This window comes from Budorcas taxicolor, chromosome 13 (genome assembly GCF_023091745.1).
Source record: "Budorcas taxicolor isolate Tak-1 chromosome 13, Takin1.1, whole genome shotgun sequence".
Taxonomy (NCBI): domain Eukaryota; kingdom Metazoa; phylum Chordata; class Mammalia; order Artiodactyla; family Bovidae; genus Budorcas; species Budorcas taxicolor.
The window spans coordinates 9927083-9947014 of record NC_068922.1 but is presented as its reverse complement, the minus strand read 5'-3'; the positions used below and the strand labels follow the sequence as shown (position 1 = coordinate 9947014).

The 19932-nt window shown below is 42.3% G+C and overlaps 1 protein-coding gene across 1 annotated transcript in view; it reads right to left on the bottom strand.

Moving 5' to 3' along the window:
• Positions 1-19932, bottom strand: part of MACROD2 (mono-ADP ribosylhydrolase 2) — a 2293708-nt gene that overhangs the window by 123305 nt on the left and 2150471 nt on the right. The window contains exons 12-13 of the mRNA XM_052650651.1: positions 16167-16229; positions 11173-11241 (exon numbers count right to left, since the gene is read on the bottom strand). Of these exons, the coding sequence (XP_052506611.1) occupies positions 11173-11241; positions 16167-16229 (132 nt within the window). The remainder of the gene's footprint in view (positions 1-11172; positions 11242-16166; positions 16230-19932) is intronic.

The window sequence follows — 19932 nt, the reverse complement described above, 5'->3', positions numbered from 1 at the left end:
AGTACTGGAGTGGGGTGCCATCGCCTTCTCTGCTAAAGCCAACAGATACACTTAATAACAGTTATTGTAAAAAAAAAAAAGTCAACACCTGTTGAAAGTTTACTATGTTTGAGCAGCTTTTACAAGAAGTTTTAGTTTTCACAAATCTGTGATATAAATACTATTATTATACCCATTTTACAGAGGAGAAAACTGAGGCACAACCTAAAAAAGTTACCCTAGGGTGGCGATGTAAATCCAAAAGAAACTTATTTGGCTTATAAGGCTACATGACTTGCCCCAAAGAGCTTAAAAACTAGGCCAGTGAATCTGAAAATAGATTACAGGGATGCTTGTCTTAATTCAGACCTATTAGGACTGACAGTTTGATCCAAAATTGTGTGTTGGACAAGGGTTACCATCCCACTCAGCTAATTCCCATGACTTAGTCTGGGATAATTTTGTTCCCAAGCCTCACTCACCAGATCTTTAGAATATACCCAAGAGATCACATGACTGAATTGACTGCTATAAATATATAATTACAGTCACACTTAATTTGTAAGAGGAAAATACATATGTGGAAATGTGATTGGATGGCAACTGTTACTTGCCTTCCAATTGCTGTATGTATTTTAAATTATGTGTATATTAAAATATAAGTATACTTTAAACTATATCAAATGGGAGATTAATACAATTTAAATACCAAAAAGTAGATAAATGATTTTATCTACTTCAAGAGATGTAACCGGATTTTAAACATATTTAATCAAAGCATTTGAAGAGCTTATCTGAAAAGCCTTATCATAAATTAGGCATATATAACTAGCCTCAGTCATTGGAAATAATCTACATACATTCACCATTTAGAAGTTTATCTTGTTCTCTTACAGGATAAGGGTATCCAAGTCTGAAAGTGAAACAAGGAAGTCCATGGCTTGAATTTTTATTTGTGTTCTTACAGCACTGGGGGAAAATTCACTTCTTAAAACAGCAGGATTCTGAAAGGCAACTTGCTCTAATAAGAGCCTTGATAATAGTAACAATCATTCTGGGAAAGTGGCTGTGACATTAGGAGAATTATAAGTGGCCCTTGTCTGTGATAGGTTCTATATCCAATATTGAGGACCTACTGTGCACAGGTCACTGTGTTGGTCCTGAAACATGAAAATGAATGAGATCTGATATCTGATTTCAAGATATTTACATACTAGTGAGTTGGATATGTCATGTATATTATATAGATATAAGGCACATGATAATTTTTATATAGATTTACAAGAATCAGATGAAAAGACAGTTCCCTCTTGTATGCGATGAAATGTAATAGGGAGAGGAGAAATCAAGAAAGATGAAAATGTGGATCTCCTCCTCTCCCTCTGCCAACTGCCCTGCATTATATGAATTGATTCCTGTCCTTGAAATGTTGGCTCAGATAATTTGCTGGAAATAAGGGAAGGACAGAGGGAGGGAGAGAAAGAGTAAGACAGGAAGGGAACAGTGAAGTGTGAGACTAAGGTAAGATATTGGGAGTGAATCCTGGATGATCAGATGCAGCAGAATGGTGGTGGAATACAGCAGGCCAGTGAGGTTTGGGGGATGACAGGTAAGTGAGCTGGGCTACAGAGCAGGGTCCCTGGGGGGTATGAGGGAGCATAAGCAAGATCATACAGAAAGAAGTCTGAGCTTCATATCTGGTGGGGTCCATAGCCGGAGGTGTTTGTGTCCTCATTCCTGAGTAAGACGGCCGCTGCAGCTTAGGAACAAGGCCATGATGAGGGTCAGGACTGTGATGTGGACCAAGCAGGCTGGTCTGTGCTGGTGCCTCAGCCTCAGCACCCTGCTAGCCTAGCCTGGGCCCCATTTCCCCACGTGCCCTCCCACCGCGTCCTACTTCCTGCAGGCACGGATATCCCTTTCTCCAGAAGCATGATTCACGAAGCAGCATGGTGGGACTGAAGAAGCCTGGGTTTGGGGTTCAGGTAGATTTGGTTTTCAAATTCTGACAACATTTTGGGTAACTGGACAAGTCACTCAAACTTTCTGAGCCTCAGTTACCTGCAAAATCAGGATAGTAATATTGACATCTTAAATGTCATGAGTTATTACTTTATACCCACTGAGCGGGTGAAAACTAGGAATAAACAAAAATAATGATTGCTGATGGAAATACTAATTGTTATAGTCTTCTCAGAAAGCCCTTTGGCAATATCCATTAAAAACCTATTCTCCTCAAGGGAGAATGCATGCTTTGGAATTTTTCCCATGCAAATAAAAGCACTTCTTGTAAAGATATATGGGCAAAGACCTCTATTGCAGCATTGTTTGTATGGCAATAAAGTGGGAAGAAAGTGCTTGCTCATCATAGGATAATGGTTGAATAAACTATAGTGCATCCAAGCTACGGGGTACACTTGAGCTTTAAAATGGATGAATTAGATTTACACAAATGACTACAAGCGGTTTCCACCAAGTTTTGCTGTCTGTAACAAGTGCATAGAATAGGACATATTTTTTAGGAAATAAGCACATGTATTTAACAATAGCGAAAAATTTTGTGCCTCCTACTGTGTATCAAACATTCCTTGACATGTTTAAGGGGGTTGACTTGTTTTAATGTTCAGTATCCTATGATGGAGGTGTCATCATTCCCATTTTACTTATGAGGAAACTGAGGTGCACATAGATGAAATAATTTGTCCTAAGTCACATAGCTCAGAGGAGAGCTGGAATCTGGACTCTGGGACTTGAGTTCAGAGACTAGATTCTTAATCAATGTGCTTTACTCTCTGAATATCTGGAAGGTGGGAAGTAGGCAAACAAGATAAACGGAAAATGATATTAGAATCACATATTATGTAACTGATTTATACAAAATTTTACATGGTTGCAAATATTCAGAAAGTGATGTGTGAAGAAATGGCCCTCAGAATGCAAATGGTAGTTGTCTCAAGGAGCTGTGACTACATATATGTTTTTATTCTTTTTTTTTAAGTCTTAACTCTTTTTTTTAAAACTTATTTTCAGTTGGAGGATAATTGCTTTACAATGTCGTATTGGTCATGTGTTTTTACTCTGTTCCTTAAACACTCCCATTAATTATCTGAATTTTCTATAATGAACATATATTATTTAAAAAATCTAAAAAGGAACACATTCTATTCATTGTAAAAAAAATTAAGATTTGTATGCATTTTTTCATTTATTTGAATTTCCTTACAGGAATGATCATGAACATTTACCAAGTTAAAAGAACGTTTCTGGCTAGTATAGAATTTAAAACTGAAACCAAAGAAATGACTCAAAATGGAGCCTGGGTAAGTAAATTATAGACATTTGCTCGTTGGAATTATTAATAAATGATATTAGACTATCAAAAGACATGGAAAAAATTTCACAGTCTTGCTATATTTAAAAGACAACTTCAAAATGGTATGCATTGCAGAATACTCCCCCTCCAAAAAAAAAACCACTTCATATATCTATCTATCTATCTATCTATCTGTCTATCTATCTATATATATGTGGTAGCCTAGAAAAAGACTGGAAGTTTATATACCAGCATATTAATATGTTTCTCAGGATTGACATTATGAGTGATATTTTCATTTCTTTTTTTGCTTATTTTTTCATTGAATAAATACACATTACTTTTAAAATAAGAAGATGAGGGTAAGCAATAAAAAATATCTTAATCTTTTCCCTGGTAAATCAACCCAAAGTCAAGATTTTATCCTGAGGAATTGATCATAGATATACATTCAGATTTATCTGAAATATAAATACTGCATTTCTGTATTATTTATAACAGAGAGAGTTATAAATAACTAAATAATTAAACATTAGGACACTGGCTATGTAAATTATGGGACAACCATATGATGAAATATTATACCTCCAATAAAAAGTATGCCTAAATACATGGGAAAATGTTCAGGGTATGTCGCTAAATGAAAAACAAACTTTTCTTTTTTACAATTTAATCTCTGAAATGAAAAGGATCATATGCTTTTGTTACCTTTTATACTTTTCTGCATTCAAAAATACTTTTCAATAAATATGCATTATGCTTTCCAGTAGAACAACAAGCACTAAAACATATAGAATAAGATACTATCATTTTTGAGGATTATGTAAGATCATGTGAGTATCTGGCATGGGCGTTAATACTGTTAAAGTAGTTCTTCTCTCTCCAACCCCCATGCACGCCTTTCTTTCTCTCCTTTCTCTCAGGTTACCTTTTTGTGAAATGAAAAATAGATGGTACAGAAATGTAAAGCACTGCAGCAATACGTGAACTGTGAACTTCCTGATGTTCAAGCTGGTTTTAGAAAAGGCAGAGGAACCAGAGATCAAATTGCCAACATCTGCTGGATCATCGAAAAAGCAAGAGAGTTCCAGAAAAACATCTATTTCTGCTTTATTGACTATGCCAAAGTCTTTGACTGTGTGGATCACAAGAAACTGTGGAAAATTCTGAAAGAGATGGGAATACCAGGCCACCTGACCTGCCTCTTGAGAAACCTATATGCAGGTCAGGAAGCAATAGTTAGAACTGGACATGGAACAACAGACTTGTTCCAAATAGGAAAAGGAGTACATCAAGGCTGTATATTGTCACCCTGCTTATTTAACTTATATGCGGAGTACATCATGAGAAACACTGGACTGGAAGAAGCACAGGCTGGAATCAAGAATGCCGGGAGAAATATCAATAACCTCAGATATGCAGATGACACCACCCTTATGGCAGAAAGTGAAGAGGAACTAAAAATCCTCTTGATGAAATTGAAAGTGGAGAGTGAAAAAGTTGGCTTAAAGCTCAACATTCAAAAAATGAAGATCATGGCATCTGGTCCCATCACTTCATGGGAAATAGATGGGGAAACAGTGGAAACAGTGTCAGACTTTATTTTTTTGGGCTCCAAAATCACTGCAGATGGTGACTGCAGCCATGAAATTAAAAGATACTCCTTGGAAGGAAAGTTATGACCAACCTAGATAGCATATTCAAAAGCAGAGACATTACTTTGCCAACAAAGGTCCGTCTAGTCAAGGCTATGGTTTTTCCGGTGGTCATGTATGGATGTGAGAGTTGGACTGTGAAGAAAGCTGAGTGCTGAAGAATTGATGCTTTTGAACTGTGGTGTTGGAGAAGACTCTTGAGAGTCCCTGGGGCTGCAAGGAGATCCAACCAGTCCCTTCTGAAGGAGATCAACCCTGGGATTTCTTTGGAAGGAATGATGCTAAAGCTGAAACTCCAGTACTTTGGCCACCTGATACGAAGAGTTGACTCATTGGAAAAGATCCTGATGCTGGGAGGGATTGGGAGCAGGAAGAGAAGGGGATGACAGAGGATGAGATGGCTGGATGGCATCACTGACTCGATGGACAGGAGTTTGGGTGAACTCCGGAAGTTGGTGATGGACAGGGAGGCCTGGCGTGCTTCATGGGGTCGCAAAGAGTCGGACACGACTGAGCGACTGAACTGAACTGAACTGAGTCCAGGAGACACTCCATTTGTCTTAGCCTCTTCTTCACTGAACTACCAGAGCGCAACGGCTCTCATTCCACACTTCAGACTCTTACCATCCAAGAGTGATAGCCCAGAGGTGTCATGGTGTCTGCAGACACTCCATAGGTGCATATCTAGGGCAAGGGAACAGCTCTGTCCCACTGTGGTGGGTCATGGGGAGGATGCTAGGCAGGGCAAGATTGGATTCCAAGAACAGGGAAAGGACTAAGGAAAATCAGATGAGAGAAGTCTGAGGGGAGCGTCATGGGTGACACAGCATAGTGTTTCTCTCCAATGTGTAGACAGGGAACAGAAACAGGTTCTGGAGGCTTATAGCTACTCGTGGTTGGGAGCATTTATGCTCATCTCTTGGGCTTCCCTTGTGGCTCAGCTGGTAAAGAATCCACCTGCAATGCAGGAGACCTGGGTTCGAACCCTGGGTCGGGAAGATCCCCTGGAGAAGGAAAAGGCTACCCACTCCAGTATTCTGGCCTGGAGAATTCCATGGATTGTATAGTCCCTGGGGTCACAAAGAGTCGGACACGACTGAGCGACTTTCGCTTCACTTCATTTCACTTGCTCATCCCTGAATCCAATTCCTTATACATAACCTGACCCTTTCTCTGCTGTCTTCTTTGGCAAATTTGACTCTTTCTCAAGCCTTCCCCCATCCTACGGAAATTCTGACTGCTAGGAGGCCTGAAACTAGATTCCAGTGTTAAGGTGTCCTTTGCCAAGTGACATCCCACTTCATAAACAGCAGACAGCAATGATGTGACTTACTCAGAGCTCCAAAGGAATACGAGCTCGAGTGTGTGTGCACCTGAGCATTAGCTGATTTTGTTCATATGATGAGCATATGGTTTAGTCTAGCTGACCTTCAAATTCAAATTGGGTACTGATTAAGCAATAAGAAATAAGATGGGCCTCCTAGGTGGTTCAATGGTGAAAGAATCCACTTGCCAATGAAGGAGATGCCGGTTTGATCCCTGGGTTGGGAAGATCCCCTGGAGAAGGAAATGACAACCCCCTCCAGTATTCTTGCCTGGAGAATCCCGTGGACAGAGGAGCCTGGCGGGCTACAGTCCATGGGGTCGCAAAGAGTGGGACACGGCTGAGTGACTAAACAACAACAAAAAGAAATAAGATAGGAGAATGAAGATGTGTTTAAACAGCATTTCCCCCCTAATAAGGTGCCTTAACCTTGGCTGCAAGTGAGGATGATCTATTAGGAGTTAACAGAACAGAGAATTCTCCTTGAGTTAGCAGACCGACTATATCTTAAATAATGATGATGATGACGTAGCAATTTCAACCAGAGTACTTGATATTCCTAATGCTCATTTTAATCCTGGGTTTACACGCCCCTTCATCTGATTGCCTGTATATTTGCTAACTTAAATAGCCTGAACATTTGTACTCTTGGGTTTGTATTTAAGGATTTACATTGTAAACTACCATTAAATCAATCACTGGAATATTTTTACCAGTAGAGAAAGAAATCTGCCAATAGACAAGTGTGTGCCCTGTTTTATAAATGACCTCAGAGCTCCTATCAACTGACAGATATTTTTTCAGGGTTCTCTAACTTGGAGTTCATTTCTATTCAGGCCTGGCTGTTGCATCCACCCCATATGGATGAATTATTCATCAGTATTCCTCCTCCTCACGTCTCATCCTCCCAGCTCAACCACTGCCCACCCAAGGGCTGGGATGAGTCCCTGGGAACAGGTGTCCTCTGTCTGGAACTCAGAATCTAGCTCTTGATCTATGAGTTGTATCTCCTTCTGTTAGCGGTTTGGATGGTTAGCAGTTACACAGGGTAAATGGGCAATAAGTATCCATCCTCAGAACCTGGTGGGAAATGTGTCTAGAATACTTGAACAAAATCACAGACCTAGAAGACATCCCCAAAGATGTTTCTTCTTGAAATTATTCTGCTTCCACATACCTGTTTTAATTAAAAAAAAATCTTATCTTCCAAACCAAGTGACATTAGCCTGCTCAGTTTTTTGTTTATTTTTAGTCCTTGCACTCTAAGAAGACATTGAGGTTGCTGTGGGAGCCAAAATTATAACAAATATAAAGCCAGCCAACCAATAAGCAAAGCTAAAAATAACTACGAGGCTCAAAATCTCTGAGAATTATACTGGAAAGGATATTAAAAAAAAAAAAAAAAAAAAGGCCAGTCCATAATATTGGTGATTCCAAGACCTAAGAAGAAGATGCTGGGTCAGAAGCAAAGCCCAGAAACAAAGACAAGAGCAGGGGCTCCTTGAGAACCTTTGGTCAGCAAAATGCTCTGCACTTAAACTGGAGAGTGTAATAAGCATTTTTATAAGCAGTCTTATAGCTGCAGAGATCACAAATAGCCCAGACATCACCAAGGAGATATATTTCTGCATGTAACATGACGGCGAGTATTTGAAATGAATTCTCAACACACATGAATGCCTTTTAACCTCATCATGACCTCAATTTTGGAGGATCTCAATGGCAAATTCATTTTTTTTTCCATTCTAAGCCATGTCTCTATCAATCAAGCTAAACTATGTAATATTTCCAACACTTGCAGTTCTATAAGCAATAGATGCTTAGTCTAAGCATTGGAATGAAAATCAGTTAAAATAGTGGTCTTCTATAAATACATGCTATATCAGAAAAAAGGCAAAAATCATAAACTGTATATTCTAATTTTAATGGAAACTGGGTCACATGTAAATGTGCACTTCAAAATTCTTTTCCTTAAATATAAGGGGTTAATGGATATTAACAATTCCAGTAAAAGAATCCCCCAAACTTCACATTTGGTCTAATTAGGAAATGGCATTTGTGATACATGACAGAACTCATTGGACTTACCACCATTAAAAGTTTCGTGTAAAAAAAAGAAACACCTAAAAGTGTTCTGAGAAACTGATCCTGGCATGAGCAATTAACGGTGTGAGATCCTAAAAGCATGAAGAAACATCACAGTGTGTTTCTATAAAGGTGTGACATCTTCAAACCAAACAACTCCACAGGAAAAATCTCAGTTTGAAGCACTTAATTATTTCTCTTGTTTCCTAAAACTCTGCTATTCTACTTCAAGACATTTACAATTTTTTTTATCACAGGCTGAATGATTGGGAGGGCTTCTCAGGTGGCTCATTGGTAAAGAATCTGCTTGCCAATGCGGGAGATGTAGGAGACACAGGGAGATACAGAGGATGGGGGTTTGATTCCTGGTCGGGGAACTGAGATCCCACATGCTGCAGAGCAACTAAGCCTGTGCACCACAAGAGAAGCACCCCCCTCCCCCCGCCAAATAGAAAAAGCCCACACAGTGCAAAGAAAACCGAGCACAAAAAACCCCCCAAACAAACATAAAACAACAACCAATGTTCATCGCAGCACTGTTAACCATAGCCAGGACATGGAAGCAACCTAAATGTCCATCAGCAGACGAATGGATAAGAAAGCTGTGGTACATATACACAATGGAGTATTACTCAGCCATTAAAAAGAATACATTTGAATCCGTTCTAATGAGGTGGATGAAACTGGAGCCGATTATACAGAGTGAAGTAAGCCAGAAAGAAAAACACCAATACAGTATACCAATGCATATACATGGAATTTAGAAAGATGGTAATGATAACCCTGTATGCGAGACAGCAAAAGAGACACAGATGTATAGAACTGTCTTTTGGACTCTGTGGGAGAGGGAGAGGGTGGGATGATTTGGGAGAATGGCATTGAAACATGTGTAATATCATATATGAAATGAATCACCAGTCCAGGTTCAATGCAGGATACAGGATGCTCGGGGCTGGTGCACTGGGATGACCCAGAGGGATGGTACGGGGAGGGAGGAGGGGGGCGGTTCAGGATGGGGAACATGTGTACACCCGTGGTGGACTCATGTTGATGTATGGCAAAACCAATACAATATTGTAAAGTAATTAACCTCCAATTAAAATAAATAAATTTGGTCTTTTGACGAGGAAAAAAAAAACAACAACAACCAAAAACACATATTTGAGTAGTATAAAGGGAGATGCCAAAGGAGTCATTAAAAAAAAGACGAAGAACTAGAAAAAGACCACCCAAAGCAAGAGAACAGTGGATGCTGTCTTGGTCCACAGGATCCCCCTTCAGGAAGGAAGAGCTTCCTCTTCTAGTCGTAGGCTGCCCTCATCCCTTCTCAAGCTTCTAGGATCATCTGAACAGAAGAGAGAGGCTTCATCCAAGACCACAGCCCCTTCCCCTGGCAGCCAGTGACAGGTGACTCCTCAGTGGGAGGTTTAAGAGCCAGACTCCCACGCCCCAGCTGGACATCTCAGAACTGTCACGCCATCTTCAGCCTGGCTGCGGCTTCGGTTGAGAACGCCTTGCAGTTCAATTTATTTATCCAGTCTTGCATGCTTTCCTTTCACAAGTGTTGATTCCAAGAGCCCTCCCTGATAAAGGTTAGCTCCCTAGTCTCCTGGGGAAGCCACCCTGCATAGGTACCAGGTGAACAGTTTGAGCAATGGGCATGTATTGCTGTATTCTGCAAGGTAATCCTCCATTCTATGGAGGAGAAGACTGAGCCACAGAGAAGTTAAGTACTTGTGATGACATATTAATCCCTTGCTAAGTATAAGAGTTCCTTATGAAAGCCCACATACGTTGCTAGTGCCAGAGACAGGATCTAGGCCTCAAGCATCTGGCCCCAGAGCTCACACTTTTAGCAACTATCCTTCCTACATAGGATGTCTCACTTATGAAAACTGTTTACAGGCAACATGAGATGAGATGAATCATGTAAACAGTTGAGTGTTATTTTTAAGACAACTTTGATTTTCTAAACATTGATTCCAGGACTAGCTAATATCAATCTTACACGCAGATATATTTTCTTATTACTCCAAACTGAAGAAATGCATTCAGCATATTAATCTAAAAGTTCCAAGGAGGTCATATGGTTTAGCAGATGCCCATTTGTACAACAATCTCATCTACCATTCGGAGCGTTTTTAGTAGTTATTAATTACAGATTTAAAATATTACTTTTTGTGTGTGGGGACAATTAATCAGAGGGGGTAGAAATGACAATTTCATTTTCCTTTAGGTGATACATATTTTAAAAACTGTGTTCTCTGCACATGGATGTCCCTGCAATTTCTCCCTCAAATTTTCTCTTAGAACCGACATAAATTTTTCTTTTCCGTTTTTCTTCTTTTAAAGATACTTGGGTCAGCAACATTTTCTCATAGTAACTGTCCAGAGAATGAGGAATGATGCTCTTGTCAAAGATTTATTTTCAATGATGCCTTTCAAACATTTCTTTTTTATTCTGTCCAGATAATGGAGTTCTCTGGTAGGTGATAATCAAATGAACCCATTCCTGACAAGTAGCTGTAAACAGCCTCCTTCTGTTGTTTCAAATAAACATCTTCTTTAAACATAATTTTTCCAATCATCCTGTTGTTTCATGAATAGTTACTGTTAGAGGAACAAATGGATATACAAATTCTGAAAAGGGTAGATATGGAATAAAATAGAGCAGATTGGATATTTGCGTTGGAAATAGACATGCTTAAAGAGGATTGGATGGATTTGCTCACTATTTCATTTCCCCCAAACAAACAAAATCCAGATGGTTTTCTAAGAGTTTGCACAGACTTTCAGATGAGTAAGTGGTCTCATACCTTCATCTTTACAGACTTCAGCTGCTTCCTCTGAAGAAGGGCTGGGTGCCGAAGCAGTGCTGGTACCATCTGTAAGGCAGAAAGAGACACTGTCTCAGAGTCCATACTGTGAGGTGGGCGCTGCCTTGCCCACCTTACCTCCCACTCCACCGAAGAACGTAGGAGCCCGTTTCATGCTCTCAGACACTGAATGGTCTTTGGAGTGCTCGGGTTCGTGACCCTCCTCTATGACGAATGGAACAAGAACCCTTAGTTAAGCTTGAGCCCAAGGAACTAGACCTGTGTTTCGGTGAAGACTGGGACTGTGACGCTTTGGCCTTTTGGTTCTTCCCTCGCCTCTGTGGTAGGCTAGTTTTCTTAGTAAAAGGTTGCACATTTCTACAAAGTGTTTTTAAAGCCTGGGTTTCCTCTGCACCACGCATCGTCCCATTAGACCATGCTGTCAGGCTGCAGGGGCGCGTCTGACGGTGTCGGTGCAGAGGCCCGGGGAAGGGGAGCGTTTGTCACAAAGCACCAGAAGCCGCTTGGTGATTTCATGTCAGTTGAGCACAGGGTGGGGACTAAGGAACCTGGAGGTCCCTGTCCTGCGCTGCCCCCTCCCCCCCAACCACAGCAGCAATGAACCTCATCAGAGCTGGTCTTTCTATTTAGGACTTCAGCACTCCAGGGACTCACTCCACCTGGCCTGCAGAATAGTAACTAACTTATTAACACTAAAACAGTAAATTTAAGATGGGAAGGATTACCAAAATCATTTGGAATAGTTAATACTTGACAAATGGAAAAGGAATGTATACATTTTTTATGCAGTAATGAGGTTATAAAACTAAAGATAACTCAAAAATGCATGACAAAACACACACACACTCAGGACATTTATATTAGCCTACAGCTGGGCAAACGTGTGTTAGTTGCTCAGTTATGTCTGACTCTTTGCAACCCTGTGGACTCTAGCCTAACAGGCTGCTCTGCCCATGGGATTCTCCAAGCGAGAATACTGGAGTGGGTTGCCATTTCCTCCTCCAGGGGATCTTTCCAACCCAGGGATCAAACTCGTGTCTCTTACGTCTTCTGCGTTGGCAGGCGGGTTCTTTACCACTAGCGCCACATACGAAGTCCTCTGGAGTGGGTAGCCATTCCCTTCTCCAGGGGGTCTTCCCAACCTTGGGATCCAGCTTAGGTCTTCTGCACTGCAGTTAGATTCTTTACTCTTTGAGCCACCGGGGAAGCTCACAGCTGAGCAAAAGAATCTAACAAAAATCTATTATAATAAAGTGTTGAATATCTCAAAAAAAGATTGATTTTTCCATACAAAGTAAAAAAGTGGCTACCTTGGTAATGCCTTTAAGACTTTACAGATATACTTATTAAACTGAATCTTTGAAATAGTATTAATATTATTCTGTGAGCAATTAATAAATATCTATATTTTCAACAAAATAAAGGCTAACCAGATATTTATTTCAGCATATCCTTTGTCAGTAATGTACATGACTATCACCCTCAGGTCACATTTCTACCAGAACAGAGGATAAAATTTGTTAGTAGGGAGATAATGGGAGATGAATCACTGTCTTTTGTTAGGTGACAAACTCCTATGAACAACAAAAGAACAGACCAAAAATAATCAAGTCTCCCTTGATGTCATATCATCCCAGGTCTCTGCTTCCCTTCAAGGCAAAACTCCCCAAGATAGCAGTCCCTGTTGTTGCTCCAGACTTCCTCATCTCCCAGTCTCTCCGTAACGCACGCCAATCGGCTTCCATCCTCCTCGCAGCGTTCTCTTCTTAGCGGTGTCAGTGACCTCACTTTGCCAAATCCACGGGCCATTTTCCCTTTCTTATCTTCCTTGACTTCTCAGTAGCATCTCAGAGTCTACTCCGTTCTTTCTGGAATACTTCCCTGCTGCAGCTGTTCCTTCCCCCTTGTTGCCACATATCTGGATGCCGTGGTGTCCCAGGCCCGATTCTTCTCCTTATTGACATGTCCTCTCCAGCGAATCCCACAGAGTCAGGTGGCTGTAAGTAGCGTTTCTACACCAGCGACACCCAAGCCTGTATTTCTGGTCCACATCTCTCCGTAGAAATCCAGACTCATATATCTAACTGGCTTCTTGACCTCCCATATGGCTGAGAGTCCTCTTGGATTTACCATGGCCAAATCTGAACTACCAACTCTATTAACAAAAACTGTGCCCTGTGGGCCAGTCTTTCATACACTAGTCAGTGGCACCATCACCCACACAGTTACTGATGCTAAAAGCCTAGGATATAGTCTGGGTCCCCACGCCCTGTATCTAAGCCATCGGTACCTCCCGTCACCTCTGCCTCTGGGATGAAACACAGCAGTCCATTTTGTCTGCATTTCCAGAAACCGCCCATCACTGCTTTCCTGCTACAGTCTTTCAACTGGTCTCACTTTGGCTCCTTTGGCTCATTTTCATTCACAGGCAAGGGTGAGCTAGTTAAAACTGATTATGCTCCCTCACTACTAAAAGCCTTCCATTGGCTTCCCCTTGTAGTTCTAACAGAATCAGTTCTTACTGATTACATCAGACATAACCTGGTCCTGTGGTATTTTCCCGAATCCCACCCCTGTTCTCTTTCATCCATCAGGCTCCAGTCACTCTGAACTTCCTTCTCTGATGTGTTAAAATTCACCTGAACATCTGCATTCCCTGGTCCCTCCATCTGGAACATTCTCCTGCCATTTTATCCCTGAGATTTCACTTTAATTACTGTCGTCAGGGAGTCCTCCCTGAGTCCAGCCAATGGAAAGCTGTCTTCTCAGGATTCCTTCTACATTATCTCATTTCTCCACGAGGCACTTCTCACCACCACGCTTTTCTTATTATTTCCTTTTGGATCACTGCCACCCGAGTATAAATTTCAAGGAAGAAAAGATACTGTCTTTATAGTTCACTGCCCTACTTCAGTGCAGTGCCTGGGCCACAGTGAGCGCTGGATAGGTATTTGCTGAGTGGCCGTTTGAGGAAGAGCATCTACCACTTTGATTTGATCACGGCAGCAGTCAGAACCGCTGGATGATGCTGGCTGCTTTTTGCATGATGTGGAAGAGGCGTGCAGAGCTGTGCAGTTAGAATTGAAGCTGGAATTTCTAATGAATGAAAGGAAGATATTTTTATTTTGGAAGAATAACAGCTGGTCAAAAGGATTTTAATGAGCACCATTGCACCTCTGACTTCTCTGCACCAGGATAGGGAGGTAGGACAGTTACAGCCGTATATGCTGAAGGGGCCAAGATCCGAGATGAATCTTGCCACTGGGCTCTGAACCAGTGGGCAGGCCTGCTTAGAAGAACAAGAAGCGGTGTGTTTAGGAATCTTCTCTACACTGAGAGGCAGCCACATTGTGGTGGTGATCTCCATCTGAGAGGTGGAGAAAAAGGCTTATGTTCTATGACTCTTTGCTAACATGCAAGATGGTCCCAAATCCATAAAGAAACTGCCTGTTCTCAACTGATTAAGGGAAAAAGAGATGCATAAATAAAATGCAGGTGGATGTGTGTGCATGTATACACGTGTGTGCCTGTGTGTGTATGTGTATATGTATATGAATGGGGTGGGAGAAATTTATGTTGATAAGACAGTTTGGGACAGAGAGCAACTGGGGTCGCAAAGAATCAGACATGACTGAGAGACACACACACACACATACACACACACACACACACACACACACACACACACAATGAGTGAATAAAACCTGTAAAGCCACAGCATTCAGAGAATGGCCTCAGCTGTCAGCAGCTGGTTGACTAATACTCATCGGCCCCAAATAGTGAAAACAGTGACAGCTTTTCTCAGAAGCCTCATCTTCCATGGAACATAACGATGTGGTGACCGGGAGCTGGGGGCAACGGTGGTGCAGATAACAACATTTTTCTATATCAGAAATTCATTCCATCTCAAGGACTGCATTTAAGCAAAGGGCGCTGGCTGAGCAAGCAGCAGGTGCACAAGGTCCCTGCCGCCCTGCTTCAGTGCCTCCTCTGATTGGCCGTCTTCAATTCCATCTTCCAGTTTAATAGTAAAGGCTTTCGGTTCTCCAGCAAAATCTCCAAGGTTAATGGAGGAACTTCTCAGTGACAAACCTATCATACCGCCTGGTTTATTTCCAAGAGTCCAGCATACGGCTCAGAGTGCGGCTGGCACATGAGCAGAGCTCCCCATTTTAAAGATGCCCCACTTGTTGGGCTCGTTAGAATCAGAAGAATGACTTGGAAAAATTGAAGGAGGAAGTTTTTATTTGGGTGGTTATGTTGACAACTGCATAACATGTGTGTGAATCGTTCTTTCAAAGGAGAGCGTGCCTGAGTATAAAAATGGGGAGGAAGAAAAGAAAAATCTAAGGTGATGACCATCTTTTTTGAGTTTTAAGTGTAAAAAATGTTCAGTTTACAATATACAGCAGAAGATCTCTAAGCATTTCATTGGCACATCCATTCTTTGGATCTCATGGAGCTCTGGGTGTGGGGTAGTCAAGGCCACATCACAGCATCATCCACAACATATAGAAAAATGAACAGAAGCACAGCTCTTCAAAACTGAGTGCAAAACAGTACGGGCCAGTCCATGTGTTGTGGAAGGAAACCCTCTGATACCTGTCCTTTGAATGTTTTTCATTTCGTTTTTCCCCTCAAACAGAATCTGCTGATTCTGACCTGCCCTAGTCAGCCCAGCTCTGACGTGGTCCTTCCAGCCTCTGCTGGTCCCGTGCAGAGCATCACTGAGCCAACTGCTATCACCCGGGACCAAAGAGGAGCTCAGGACTGACGCCCAAGAGGGCACTGCTCTGACTAAGGACCCTGACGCTCGTTGTTAACAGGGTTGGTGATTGCCTGAGGGAGACCACAATGGACACTGAGGCTAACCCGATGAAACAGCATGAACACTGAAAACAGCACTAAGTCAAGCTATTGTTCACCTCTGGGGACGAGGCCGAGGAGACGCTTCAAAAGAAATCTGAGCCCACCTGCTTCTTGGCTCTGCTCTCCTATTTCTTCCACACTTGGCTTTTCCTCTGGAGCATTCTCATCTTTTTCGAAAACCACAGAGGGGGAAAAAAAATATACATCAAGTCAATTTATGAAGTATCTCTTTATGGCTAATATGCAGCGGTGAAATTAATTGTAACCAATGTAGCGTGACTCGCCATAAAGCGAGGCAGAGAGATGAACCAGAAGTGTGAAACAGAAAAATTACCTACATAAATAGGTGCATTTATCCTGGGCCGTTCTCGCGTGATTTGCTTGGTGGAAAGCTGAACTGCGGTAAACAAAATTCACTCAGCAGTTCTAGTCACATCTCTCCTCTCACACAGCACTTCCTGAAGTGCCAAACAGATTTTAATTTCAATTTGCTTTCTTCCCTTGACTCAACCAATATGCGCCGTGTAAAGAGTGTTGGCTGATTATGTTCCTACGCACTTCATTTTCCTGTTTGATTTATGTTGCAAAAAACCCACCTATTTTTACTTCATTTCTTTTACAGTTTTTACTTAAATTTTTTTACCAGGGTATAGCTGCTTTACAATGCTGTGTTTCTGCTGTACGACAAAGTGGATCAGTCATATATATACGAATATCCCCTCCCTCTTGGACCTCCCTTCCGTGCTCCCCATCCCACCCCATTAATTTCTTAGACATTTACTTACATTTTACACATGACAGTCTAACATTTCTATGCTACAAAATATTCTATCTTGAACAGATTATGCTGGTCAAGTTTATGCCGGAATACATAACTCCTTGAAAAATAAATAACTGGGCAGGTATAATGGTGGCTATATATTGGAAACTAGCTAAAAATTTCCCTTTGGCTTAAAATGTATATATCTCTGTGGATTTATGTGTAGAAAAGAAGTAAACTTTTCAAAGGCATCATTTTAGAACTCATTGCTGGGAGGGTTTCCAAATGTGTTTAGAAATTTTTTTTTAATGATAAATTTATATAAAGACAAAGGAATAAAATATAAGACACACAGTTAAAGTACCGAAAGCAGGGAAGCAGAAGTTTTCTGCACACATGGGTGAAAGCTGGCCAAAGCTCCCCGTTGCTCAAGAGGTGGAATCTACTCCTTTACTCCTGAAATTTGGACTGGTTCTGACTTGTTTAGACAGTGAAATGTGGACATGATTCTCTGGGCCCCTCAAGCCAAAGCCTAAGAGAACTGGCAGCTTTCCCCTTCTGCCTCTGGGAAGCCAGTCACCTTGCTTAAAGACACTCAGGTGAGCCCCCCGAGGGGAGAGGGGGACAGGGAGAGGAGCGGCGCAGAGTGGCCAGACATGTGGATGAAGCCGTCTCCCACCTTCCTACCTGGCCCTGCTGCCAGCTGAACACTCCCAATTGATGACCTCAACCGAGATCACAGGGAGCAGAAGGATCACCCTACCGAGTCCTTTAAGAATTCCTCACCCCCAGCCAGGCTTAGACCACTTAACCAAGTTGTACTTGAGTGCTTTGACCCACCATCTGTTACAACTACCAACACTTAATCCAGAGGCAAGAGGATGGGCATCCTTCCAGAGGAGGATGCGACTCGTGGAGTTGAAATAAGAGCCTTGGCGGCAGTGAGGGAAACTTTCACCAAGCAGCTCTGCAGAAGAACCTATTGAGGAGGGTGGAAAATGCGAAAACATCTGGAATTGACCTGAATGAAAGAAAAAGTTTATAACAGAGTGACAAAAATAAATAAATAAATAAGAGCAACACCGGCATGGGGAAGAGGTTCAATCTATAAATAAATGTATAAGTATGGGGACTTCCCCGGTGGTCCAGTGGTTAGGAATGGACCACTTCTTTGCAATGCAGGGGACATGGGTTTGATCCCTGGTCAGGGAACTAAGATCCAACATGCCGCAGAGAAGCTAAGCCCACTTGCCTGAACTACTGAGCCTGCGCTCCAGAGCCCATGCGCCACAACTAGGGTCCATGGACCGCAACAAAAGATCCCACGTGAAGCAATGAGGCTCCTGCATGCTGCAGCTAAGACCCAACACAGACAAATAAATAAAGTGTGTGTATAATTCCCTTGCTTGCTCCTTGGAAGAACAGCTATGACAAACCTAGACAGCATATTAAAAAGTAGAGACATTACTTTGCTGACAAAGGTCCTTATAGTCGATATGGATCGGAGAAGGCAATGGCACCCCACTCCAGTAGTCTTGCCTGGAAAACCCCATGGATGGAGGAGTCTGATAGGCTGCAGTCCATGGGGCCGCTAAGAGTTGGACACGACTGAGCGACTTCACTTTCACTTTTCACTTTCATGCACTGGAGAAGGAAATGGCAACCCACTCCAGTGTTCTTGCCTGGAGAATCCCAGGGATGGAGGGGCCTGGGCTGCCATCTATGGGGTTGCACAGAGTCGGACACGACTGAAGCGACTTAGAAGCAGCAGCGGCAGCACCATGTATGGATGTTGAGCACCGAAGAATTGATGCTTTTCAACTGTGGTGCTGGAGAAGACTCTTGAGAGTCCCTTGCACTGCAAGGAAATCAAACCAGTCCATCCTAAAAGAAATCAATCCTGAATATTCACTGGAAGGAATGATGCTGACGCTGAAGCTCCAATACTTTGGCCACCTGATGTGAGGGGCCAACTCATGAGAAAAGACCCTGACGGTGGGAAAGATTGAAGGCAGGAGCAGAAAGGGATGACAGAGGATGAGCTGATTTGATGGTGTCACTGACACAATGGATGTGAGTTTGAGCAAATTCAGGGAGATTGTGAAGGACAGGGAAGTCTGGCATGCTGCAGTCCATGGGGCTGCAAAGAGTTGGACATGACCTAGCGACTGAACCACACAAATTCCCTCTGCCCAGCACGGTGCCATTTGTCACAGGGTTATAGTATAACCTCAGTAGGGGTGGCTCTGCAGTTCCCCAAACCCAAGGTTCTCCGTGGAGTATTTACAAGGACATTTCTAATGTCTCTCTGTTTTGGTTCTCCAGGGAGGTGCTGTAGGAAGGCAACAGTCATCCTTGATGTTTCTGCTCCTGTTCACAAGGTCCGATTGGTACTGGGGCACGTGTCAAAACCATAGGTCAGTGTTTTGCCTTCCTCCCACCACAGGGACTCAGACTCAAGCAGGAAAAATCTACCAGCTTTCCTGTCTCTCCCAACAGCTATACCTTTTAACACAGATTTTACAATAGGCTTGAAGTCTGCAGTGACCGACTGTTTTTAAAATTAATCTGGTCACTGCATCTTTACCCCTTCCGCATGGAGTGGGGGTAAAAAGCTTTCTTGTGGAGAGAGAAAGAGAGAAGGGAAAGAGAAACAACAGTTAAGTCACAGGAAGGTTCCAGCAGTCCTAAACACATGAAAAGGAAATTCAGAGCCCCCACGACCAACTGTATAACCGTAAGAAACAGTCTGGGTCTTTATCTCACCTACAGCTACTGGGTTTTTACCCTTAATCCCCGCGTCCGTGGTGGTCCCACTCCCTAATGAAATTGCCCAAGTGGCGTGTTCTGTTTTCCTCTTGGAAAACAGAGTCTTGGCTGTGGGGTGCTCTGGGTTGCAGGATTTCTGCCCTTTGGAAGCAAATTCAGGAAACACTTGGTATGTTTATCACGGAGTAAACGCCTTCTAGGGGAATGCTACATTTGGCGTTTGAGTACCTTGCCCTCAAAAGAAAGGATTAGGTATATTGCTTTCATCAGTTTCCGAAGACAGTGCATCGTCGGAGCCAGCAGGGGGAGCCAGTGTCGAAGTCTTGCTTTCCAAGCCCACT